The sequence below is a fragment of the Oenanthe melanoleuca genome, chromosome 3, assembly GCF_029582105.1.
Source record: "Oenanthe melanoleuca isolate GR-GAL-2019-014 chromosome 3, OMel1.0, whole genome shotgun sequence".
NCBI lineage: Eukaryota > Metazoa > Chordata > Aves > Passeriformes > Muscicapidae > Oenanthe > Oenanthe melanoleuca.
The window spans coordinates 99264027-99274995 of record NC_079336.1 but is presented as its reverse complement, the minus strand read 5'-3'; the positions used below and the strand labels follow the sequence as shown (position 1 = coordinate 99274995).

General features: G+C 46.1%; 1 protein-coding gene across 4 annotated transcripts in view; it reads right to left on the bottom strand.

The window, feature by feature from the left end:
* Positions 1-1155: 1155 nt before the first annotated feature.
* The window catches only part of CCDC85A (coiled-coil domain containing 85A), a 63251-nt gene continuing 53437 nt past the window's right edge, over positions 1156-10969 (bottom strand). For 3 of the 4 annotated variants that reach the window (XM_056486649.1, XM_056486646.1, XM_056486647.1), the window contains one exon: positions 1156-3113. In XM_056486649.1, the coding sequence (XP_056342624.1) occupies positions 3024-3113 (90 nt within the window). In that variant the 3' untranslated portion in view covers positions 1156-3023. Of the gene's footprint in view, positions 3114-8497; positions 8618-10969 lie in introns of all 4 variants that reach the window. The other variant, XM_056486645.1, reaches the window with a different exon arrangement.

Sequence of the window (10969 nt, the reverse complement as noted above, 5' to 3'; positions counted from 1 at the left end):
CCCCAGGCCACAGAGGCTGTTTGGGCTGGCTCTGCTCAAAACATTCAAAAGGGCACTCTGGCTTCATGCCATGTTCATAAACATGTCCATCAACTGCAGCCTTTGGGGAACAGGCTCTACTGAAACTAGTCACTTGCTGAAAACAAAGTGCCATTCTTTGCCTCCTAACCCTTCAGCAAAGCAGCTTTTCTGCAGTACAGAAGGTAAAATCCACTCCATACATCCACTACACAAGTGCTATTTAAAATTCACTTGCACAGTGAATTTAATGTTCATTCAGGCTCAGCTCAGACCCTGGGAAAGGCCCTGTAACAACATGTGCAAATCTTCAAGCAAAGCAGAATTCTGCTAAAAACAACTGCACAAAGAGTCCACGAGGCTTTGCACAATTACATTTCACTGAAAAAGGTTTAACCACAGGGGCAGGGAGCAAGACAGAGGAGCTGAAAGTCCCCAAGTACTACAGTGATTTTTATTTATTAGCACAGAGGCATTTCAGCAGGCTGCAGACCTTCCCAAGAGGGCTGACCCCCTTCTCCACACACTGCCTGCTTTCTCCTCTCAGGAAGGGGCATTTTAAGGAGTTCCCATGGGATTTATTTGCGTAAAGATATTAATTGTACTGAGCATCTCTTTTCTCCAGAACATGTAGTGGAAGTTCTCTGCTCTGCACTAAGAGCCAGCCCTTCCCCCTGGCCCACACAAGCCCATCCTGGGACAGGGATGAGGTGACACACGAGGCCACCAGGATACTGTGGGGCACTAGCAGCCTCACCCAGCCCCACCAGCACCCCTTACCTGAACAAGAAGACTCCAGGAGCTCCATATTTTCCTGCCCTCACCTCAAGACTGCTCTGTGAGGAGGGCAGGAAGAAGGAACCAGCACAGGTGTCCTGGGGCTGCCAACCAAGCACAGCTGAGGACTGAACCAGCTGCACCTGGTCACAACCCCCTCACAATTACCCACAGCTATTCCTCCTTCAGCAGAAAACGAGAAGCAACTTCACATTGCTGGGGTTTTTAAATACACATGGCAATAAAATAAGGAAAAATGCACAGCTAGTTTCTCAAGCAAGCAGGAAAAACTTCCAGCAGCTCCCGCCTGTAAGCCCAAGCAGCTCAGAGCTTCAGTCAGTAAAGGAGAGCAAACAAGGGTGGGATTCTATAATTTATTACCATTGCTAAGATGAACACAATACTTGATACCCCATTGTATGCAGAACTGTAAAAAAATAGTTTTAATACAGTATCAAAATTTACACAAGTGTAGTGTCAAAAGACCAGTGTCCCTCTCTTGGCCCCTGCACGTCCAGAGTGCAGGCACCAGTACAGGTGTTACAGCTGTTCATACATACAGAGAGATAGGAATACAACAATTGAAATTGAACTCTGCAAACAATATAGGGGAGAAAACAACATGGGAACAGAACAGAGAGCTGGCTGGGCTGGGGGGTTTACCAGAAACCACGCAGGAGGGCGATGCTTCAAACACAAGACTGGATTCTGCATTTCCAACTCAAGGAGAAGCAATGAATGGGAGGTTTTGCTGGATCAGAGGCCTCACATTGAATGGTACCAAGTGAAAACAACAACAGAAACCAAGAGAATTACTGCTGCAAATGAACACACTTTTTCTGAAGACAGATAGCAGATTTACATCATACTCCTATATAACAAAAGATTGTACAGCAACCGAGCTACATTTCACTGCAAATAGCCCACGGATACAGTCCAAGCTCAGAAAAACAGAGGTTCTGACTTTGGCTCAAATCTCAGTAACCAAGAACAAACCAGAAACCCAGGAATTGTTGCATTCCTATTTTTTTTTTTTTAATTATTCATTTTTATTAGTCTTTTTGATTCTCAGCTATAGTAAAAAGTTAAGCAACAGCATTCAGTCACAAGCCTGTTGCACATTCATACATGAAACTATCATTGCTTTAAGATATACACAAAATATCTATCGTTGTAATTCAATACACACAACGAGGATCATACACAGAGATAAAAATAAACTAAGCACATCTAGGGCGCCGTCTGGTCAAATCTCAGGCAATCTGAACAAGAGCTTTCTGCCTCATAATAATGACAGACATGCTCTGAGGATAATAAAACCTTTTTCTTTGAAAGAATGCTACAGTGGCAAGAAAAGCTTTTTTTATAATGCAGTGCAATCTTTTAGATCCTTGTAGGCTCTTGTTAAACAAACCAGCATGTCTCTAAATTAAACAGTAGAAATTAGCATCCTGACAATTGGAAAATATTTTCCAAAATAAATTCTGATTGAAATCCTGACTTGAGACCTGTAACAGTGATGCCTAAGTATTCTGTTCATTAAAGGGCCGCTCATTAAACACCTTACACCTCTTCAGAAGATGTGCATCAAAGTGAATCGAAAAGAAAGCTATCTTGACTTTCATTTAGAAAGAAATTGTGGATCACTACAAGTACTGTAGTTATGCTACACAACCGGCTGGTTAGGACTTTATGGTCTTTTAGCACCTCCAAAGGCAGGTATTCTACCAAAGCAAAAAAAATCACCTGGAAATTGCCTAAGCACCATTAACGGATCCTTTACAGACTGAAGTGTGAGTTACTAAGAAGCGACTTTCCCAATCCTGCGGAGACCAAAGGCACAGTTTATCAGTGTCTCTCCAGCCTGCTGAAAAACCTCTCTTAAATGCAGCGGAAAACTCGTTCAGACCTATCAGAGATTCACTGTAACTAACCAAAATAAAACTTATTTCGCGTAACGCCTGCAGAATCCCAAACATCTTTTGGTTAGGATGGCAATGCCTCAGTGCTTCTAAGGGAGAGTTGCAGTGCGGGTGCAGCGCTTGGTTAGCCGGGATATTGGAACAGCAGGGTTGGGGACACTGCCACACGCCACGCCCTGTGCAGGATGTCCCCCTTTGCAGCAGTCTCTCGCAGAGCAGATCCCCCGTCGTCAGCTGGGAATTGCGGCTCCCCTCCCCTGGGCACCTCAGAGCGTGCTCTTCAGAGAGAGGACGTGCCGGGGCCTCTCACATGGGTCCTTTGTACTGATTTCCTGCCAAGTGCTGCCTAATTCCAGGGCACGACCCTGCAGCATCTCCAAGTTTCCTCCACACAACCTAGAGGGGGGGATGGAAAGAGAGCTCGTTATCCCCAGTTCGGGAGCAGCGGCGTTCCTATGGACATGCAGCTCGGCACACACACCATGCAGCACAGCCAGGACACACGGCAGCAGCACAGACTGTCTCTCAAGGGACACAGCATTCCCTCTGAACACGGAAAGCACATGCTGCCAGGTAGAGATGATTAAGAACAGGGACACATGGACTGGCACGTGCATCACTGGGATATTCTATGCTTCACACACAGGACTGAGGGTGTTTGCAGACCTCAACAGAAACTCTGTCCAACTACTTCCCCAAGCACATCTCTTGTATAATGTGATTCAGAAGCACAAAGATCCATCCAGAGGTGTCTAAACGTCTCCAGTTTAAAAAACCACAGAGCAGTCCTCTATTTTAAAGGATTTACTTGTTCTCTTCAAATCAAGCAAGGCATTAGAAGTGTTTACTCCACTAGTTCTTCCTTGAGGCCAGAGGAATTGTGCCTGCACTCACTGTGCTACACTTTGCCATACACCCATGTTACAATACTGGAATTAAAAAGGCAGAGAAGTGATACCCCCCAATATCCAAGGAAGTATTTCATAATGATTTATAGAAACGTTGATGGAATATGAGCACAAGAACAGCAGCTTGTGTCATGTCCCCAGGCCTCTCAGGGACCACTAGAGACAAGAATGCTTATTCCTATCAATTGTATCACAATTTCAGACTATTTTTTGTAACTAATCTGCAGGTCAAGAGCAATATGGCTGTCAGGAAAGGTAAAAGCTGTTTTCCATTTTCATCGTTCATTATTTGTATTTTACCAGTGCCTAAAGTCCAGCAGTGAACAGACTGAACAAAGACAAAGGAACTGGATCCTGGGAAGGTGGATCCTTTAGCTGAGGAGCAAAGGCAGAACAAACCCATTGTCCTACTGTGATTCTGTGCAAGAGGTGGGAAAATAACCCAGTTTCTCTGAGCCTTTGCTGAGGAAAACCTGAGTGTAAGCATGAAAACCAGAAATACTTTAGACTGGAAGGAACATGACTACAGTGTTAAAGCACAGGGCTGAACAAAGTCAAGTCTTTAAAGGGAACTGTCTTTAACTCCAATGGGTGGGCATGACCCAAACCCTGCAAACTTGCCATATGACCAAAATCTTGCAGCCAGAAATCCCAAGTCACCATCACAAAAAACGTGTGTGCTTTAGGCACGTTTGCTGTGCAGTGAAACACTGCAGTGTGAGAGCATGAAAAATGGGGTTCAGTGGCACCTCCCAAACTGTGGCACAGCCAGGCTGGATCTGACTATTCTTTCCAACCTCTGGTTCCTGATTTTCCTAACATAATTCTAGCAAAGAGGAAGGTCTCCTGGACAGCTTTTAACTTTAAACTTGGCTTTATACAATTTTCTTGTCAATAAATACTAAAACCATATTTACCATGCAGCTAATGCTGACACAGTAATAAAGTAGGAGGTGGCACTTCCCAAACTCCTTTATTTGCTGCTGAGTGATTGACCCCTGACTGCTAGGAAGGGACAAACCCATACAAGAGAGCTCATGTCCTAAGTACAAGTGACAAGCTGGGGTCAAAATGTCACTCAAAATCATTCCAAATTTCAGCAGAAACCTCAGCTAAAGGACAGCTGTGAGGCTCAAATGCAGCCATGGAGGTTCCATTTTAGCTTACTTCCAATGCAGCAGAGTGCCAGGATGCAGGAATGTCCCTGGAAGCCAGGCAGGAACCTGCACCCAAGTGCAGGTGAGAGCCATTACATCTCTGGCTGCAGCAGCATCCCAGCTCAGTGGGACTCCAGCAGGAAATGCCCATGGAAATCTCAGCTCCCTGAGCCCTCCAGCCCAGCTACACCCCTAATCCCAGCTGCTGTACCCCACCTTCCCTTGGCTCCCTTCCCAGCTGAACTGCTAACAAAACTTCCCAGTAACCTGAGAGAAATCATGAATGACACCCCTCCAGACATTCCTGTGCTTTGGAATTACTCCCATGCTCACTGATACACCATGAACTACATCTAAACCTGCTGCCACATGTGGCTACATTCTCAAAAGGCACTACAGGCTTATAAATGCAAAGCAAAACCATTCCCAAATACATTTTTACAATTCCATTTGCACATCCTGAGGAGAGAATTCCCACCTCTGCTATTTTAATAAAATACCAGCACAATCATATACCACCACCAAATTTCTCCAGCATGAATTACACATTCAGATTTGCATTTTGCAATATTTTGGTACCAGATCACATTTTGGTACCAATCAACAGCATGCATCAAAATCCTGGAGCTCAAAGTGAAACTTGTCATCGTTCCACTGTTTTCACAGGCAAAACGATGCCATGGCAAATGTTTCCTGTGAAACACCCACAGTGCATCAGGCTGCAGCTAAACACTGAGTTACAGCCTGGCAGGAACTGCAAGGAGGATGCAAAAGAAAAGAAACATTATCATTAGTTCATCACAAATCCACTGTGCTTTTAAGGTGGACTGGGGGGTGTAAGAGAAGACAAAACCAGAAAGGAAATAACCAGCTGTTTAAAAAGTATAATAATATATCAATAGTCAAATCAGGCACAGATTATAGAAGTCAGGGGAACAGGGAGCATTTCAATGCCAGCAGCAGAGCTTTGGATGGCTGGGGAACAAAGGGACAAGGTGGGATACAAGTACATAGTTCAGATTTACACAAATGAAGTGATAATGTCAAATTGAGCATTTTAGAAGTGGCATTACTTACATCACAAGAATTTTTATGGATTACTGTTAATATGTATGACTTACAAACTGGGGTTTTATCCATAAATTGTGAAGGAATGTCATAGGCAGAAAGATACAAAGGAGCCATCATTCAGATGGGGAAACTGAGGCTGCCAGGCTTCATCACACTTGCCAAGTTTTATTCTTATCAAGGATAAATTCAGGTCAGCTGAGTCACAGAGTACTTTAATCCCAGATTTATTATACACATAGATTTTTCTGATCAATACTAACCCACATGTTAACACTACAGTGCTCCTAATGAAACAGTAATTGCATTATAGAAACAGTAATTGACTTAATTTCCATATAAGATCTTCAAGGGCATACTGTCAGCATTTAAGCAAAGATTACTCTGCATCTTCAGGTGCTTCCAGGCTCAATATGGAATAGAAAATTAAACACCTTAAACTTACCCTGCACATTTTTCCAGCTGTCTCAGTGCAAAGCCAACCTGTGTGGGGCACCACAAGCAGTTTGGGCAGATACAAGTGGCCCAGGTATGGGGAAACACAGGTGGCAACTCCTTCCTGCAACCATCCTGCCTGGTGGAGCAGGTCATGGAAGAGCCTTAGCCAGCCAGCAAAGCTCTGCTCTTGTTCCCCACTTCCTCCACCAGCAGGAGATTCCAAGCAATTTTTAAAATTTTTTTTCATTTTTTTCAAAGCCAGGAAAACAACAGCAAATTTTAACAACTCCCTCCCTCTGTTTTCTAATGGAAATGTCCCTTCAAAACACATTTCTGCTCTAAATTTAGATTTCTTGCTGTGCACAAGTGGGTTGCACTGACAATGAGGTTTTATTTCTCTGTTGCAGGAATTCCAAGTTGCCAAATTTGCACAGAAAAGCAGGCTCCTGGTGCTGGCTGGTTCTTCCTCTGCACCTGATTCTGCAGAGTGTGCATTCCCCAGAAAGGTGGGACCAAACCCACGTGTCCAGCAGGGTCTGGGGAAGTGGGGCAGTCTGAGCTGACAGCTCAGTCTCCATTTGGATAAAACACTTCATTGATATCAATTGCTGCAGTACCTCTGGTGAACTTAAAGCTCAGCTTTCACATCATATTGAACTCAGCTCTGTGTATTTCTTATCAATCCATTTCAGCATCAGCTGTTGTTCCAATATTTCACTTACACAGACCAGCTGCTATTACAGGTTGTCAAAAGCACCTTGTTAAATGCTCTGCTCAGAGAAGAGCTTTTGCCAAGGGGGATTTTAAGAGAACTACAAAAGGCTTTTTACCATAATGACCCATGATCTCTTGACAAAATTACCCGGCATGGCTTTATTTTCGAGAAAAATATATGGGAGATGCAGAGAGGACCTGGAGCAGACTGAACCAGGCACTCTTGAGGAGCTGGGAATGTTGTGCAGGGTGGGATCAGTGCACTCCTGGGCAGTGCTGCTGGCAGGGACATGGCTGGGATGCTGCCAGTGAGGGCACAGGCAGAGGGGCTGGGACACTCCCTGCTGCCTCTCCCCTCGGGATGCCAGGAAAACAGGCAAGGAGCCCGCGGGGAAGCGCTGCTGTGCCCGGGGCTGTGTTACAGGAAGGGATCTGGTTGCTGCCATTTGTGCTCGGTTCACTTGCATAAAGCCATTTCCTCAGCTCCACCGAGGAGAAGCCAATGTCACTGGCCTGAGGGACATGATCACCCGGTGCAGGAACTCGGATGTCCAGGCAAGTCAAGAGCACTGCTGAGCTCAAAACCAGAGCAAATGTCTGGAGAAGTCCCTTCCAGAAAGAGGGCAAACCTCCCCCTCCCAGTATGTCCTGCAACACCTGTACAGGTGGGGAATAACACCCAATTGGCCTAAAGCAGGTTAGAAATGAGTGAGGCACAGGAGAGAAGAGGTGCCCAGAGCCCCAGACAACCACGACTGAGGCAGGACTGGAGAGAGGAATGACAGTCCTCACTCTGCTCAGCTCCGGCTCAGTTTTATTCCCCTCCAGAGGAGCACCTGAGCTGCAGTGGGACAGTGAACTCAGCCTCTGGTTGCCTCACGTCACCCACAAACCTTGGAGTCTTGGAACACTTTCTAAGTTTCTTTAGTTGCTACAGTTTTACTGCTGACAGAAGGGAGAACTCGAAACTTTACCCCTCTGATTACTTGTGTCACCTGCTGTGCACCAGTGCCACACAGGCCTTTGCAATCTGGCCCTGATTTCAGGGTAAAACACATCTGTTCCCAAGGGAGTTTCAACACTGACCTTAGGATTGTGGTCTATTTTAAACACAAATATACTGTGTGCCTTGGCTTTATCTCTGCATTAAAGTCTCTCTGCACAGGTTACAGGAATCCCTTGTATTCCACTGGAGCACACACATGCACACTCAATGAAAGACTTCCTTATTCAGCAAAACACCACTTCCAGCTTCAAAGAAAAACTACAAATGTAACATGGAGAGCAGCTACAGCTGGAATCGACACGGCTGTGAGGGCTGGGCCCTGCCCAGGAAACACACAGTCCACAGATGCAATGAGTGACAAACAAAAACAACCCCACTCATGACGGGAACATCCCGGTGGTGCCCACGGGGATGTTGCCAGGACAATACACACGTGTTGAGGGACAGACAGGACGTTTTGCACGGACTGTACCAGAGCAGCAGCGTTACCTTCAGAGCATTTACCACTGAGTCAGACTGCTGAGAGGCTGAGCCATGTCCACTGACGTTGGCTGGCTCGTTTGCAGAGCAGTGACTCCCCTCCGCCCCTCCTGGCATCTTAATGGCATCCTTCGCAAAAAATTAAACACTATTTAATACACGGAAGGCTCGGTCACTGATTAAAGCAGATGGCAGTTATTTATTGCTCTTTTGCAAAAGGCTGAGAAGTGCTGAAGGCGTGTGTTACTCCAAAGCCCCTTCTTTCCGTGAGGCAGCGTGGGTGGCACTGCTGAGTGCCCGAAGGTCTGGCCTCAAGGGCGTGTCCCTGAAAAATCAGGCCATAGTAACAAAATTTCTTATGTGTGCACATCGCATCACAGAAGTGCTACAAAGTTTAGAGAGAGAATTCCAACCGGGGAGGAAGGTTTTGAGAAGGTCTAATTTTATCTCAGTAATTCTGGAGGTTGTTCCTTCGACAGAACTCAATATTTTTCAAAGTTGCTGCGAGGTTTGCAACACGAGCAGGGAAGGAGCCAGAAGCTGCGGGCTGCCAGCTCACTCCTTCCCTTACCCCAGCTCCTCCAGCCAAGGACATGCCCCCTTGGCCTCGGAGATGTCAGCTTGTCTCCTCACAGTGACACCTGGAAGGGCTCTTCAGGACACTGCCCGAAAAATGCAAGCTACCTAAACTCTTCCAGCCCAGTCACCTCAACCTTTGCAGATGTAAAGCATCTCCTGGATGAGGTAAGCTGAGCGAGCAGGAGGCTCTGAGGAGGGCTAAAAATACCCGTGCTGCATCCGTGAGTGCTGCAGCCGCAGGGTCCGCCCCAGCCCCGCTCCAGACCTGCTCCCAACCTGCCCTGCTCTTCCCTTCCGTTCCTCAGGCAGGACTCTGTGTAAAAAAAAAAGTCGAGAAATACAAAGAAGCAAAACGTTTCAAAGACCGAGGGATGGAGATTTGCTCCCTTAAAGAGTAACAAACACCACAGGAAACACTGAGAAATAATGTAGCTAACACTGAGAAATAATGTAGCGCTCATTCCCGCTGGAATGTGTGGGAAATGCTTTTCTGAAGGAAAAATAATGACAGTGGGAAGAGCCTCTGGTGAGGATCCGTGCCCCATGTGCAGTCATTTGCCCTGCTGAGCAAGCACATAGCACAGTGCAGGGTTCTTGGGGGTGTCTAACCTAAACAATAGGAAAGATGAAATAGGAAAGGTGTGGGAGAAAAAGGGCACAGAACAAAGACATGAGGCTGAACTTCACAGATGCAGTCTGCCTGAAAATTCATTGGGAAGTAACCCAGTCCAAAGCAAGCTCCTAATGCTCTTGGGATATGCTGCAGGCCATTGTAAGCAATGGTGCAGGCTCAGAGTAGTGCCAAGGGGCAGAGAGAACCCTCCCAGCCACCCCAAACATCAACTCAACCCCCACAGTCATCTGCAGGACTGGACCTCACATATTAAAAAAAAAAAAAAAAAACCTAAAAAAATTTAAATATGTTAAAATAACCCCACCAAAACCCAGAATGCTAAACCCAAGGAAAAGGTCCTTTAAGCCTGAATCTGAAACCTCATTTCATACACAGCCTTGTCCTTGTGCCAAGCACTGGATCCATGTAATCCATTACAGTGGGCACTAATGGATCTCCCAAGCAGGCTGACAGCAGCAGCATCCTGCAATCCTCCCCAGCAACCACCTGCACCACTCTGCTGGGAGGGATGGAAGGGTTTTAGGACTTGTTTTGCTTTGGGAAGGATTTCTAGATCTGTTAGTGACTGGCCAGACTTAATGCTGTACTTTGAGAAAGGAAATGAAAGGTGAAGGAAAAGGGGGAATAAAGCATACTGTAACAAGTCTGGGTTAGTAAAAGTATTCTAATTCTTTACTAATATCAGAGGCAGCAAAGATGTTGCTCAGTTTTGAATAGAAAATAGAAATATTAAAATGCTGCGAAAATGAGTACAGACTACACATGTAAAGCCTCCTGAACACAGTAAAATCCAAAGCTCCTGCAAGTGCTGCTGCTCTCAGTTCAAGCCCTCCTCCAGGCAGTTGTGCTCCACAGCCTCTTCCCTGCCATATGTAGCACATTTTTGTCTCTTTTCATGAGAAGGAGAAACTTGTGAACACACTGCTTCCAGCAGCCAGCACATGTTGGTAGGAGACTGAAAATTAGTACTTCCCCTGTGGACATCCTTCTCCTTCCTCCCTCTGTCCTTGATAAGAGACACGAGCTTTTCTTTAAGAAGTCAGGCAGACCTTGCAGCCCTGAAGGCCCTTCCTCATCTCAGGGACTCCTCATGGCAGGTGAGGCAGGGAAGCTTCAGCCTCCCCTGGGGCAGCTCATTCCAGGGGATGGTGGGGATGCCCAGCCCGAGCATGGCCCTGTTAGGGGTTCCTGAGGCAGTGAAGCAAGGCAGGAGGAAAAGGTTCTTTGCCAAAGAGGTGATGTCTGAACACGTGGGGCCTTTAGGGGAT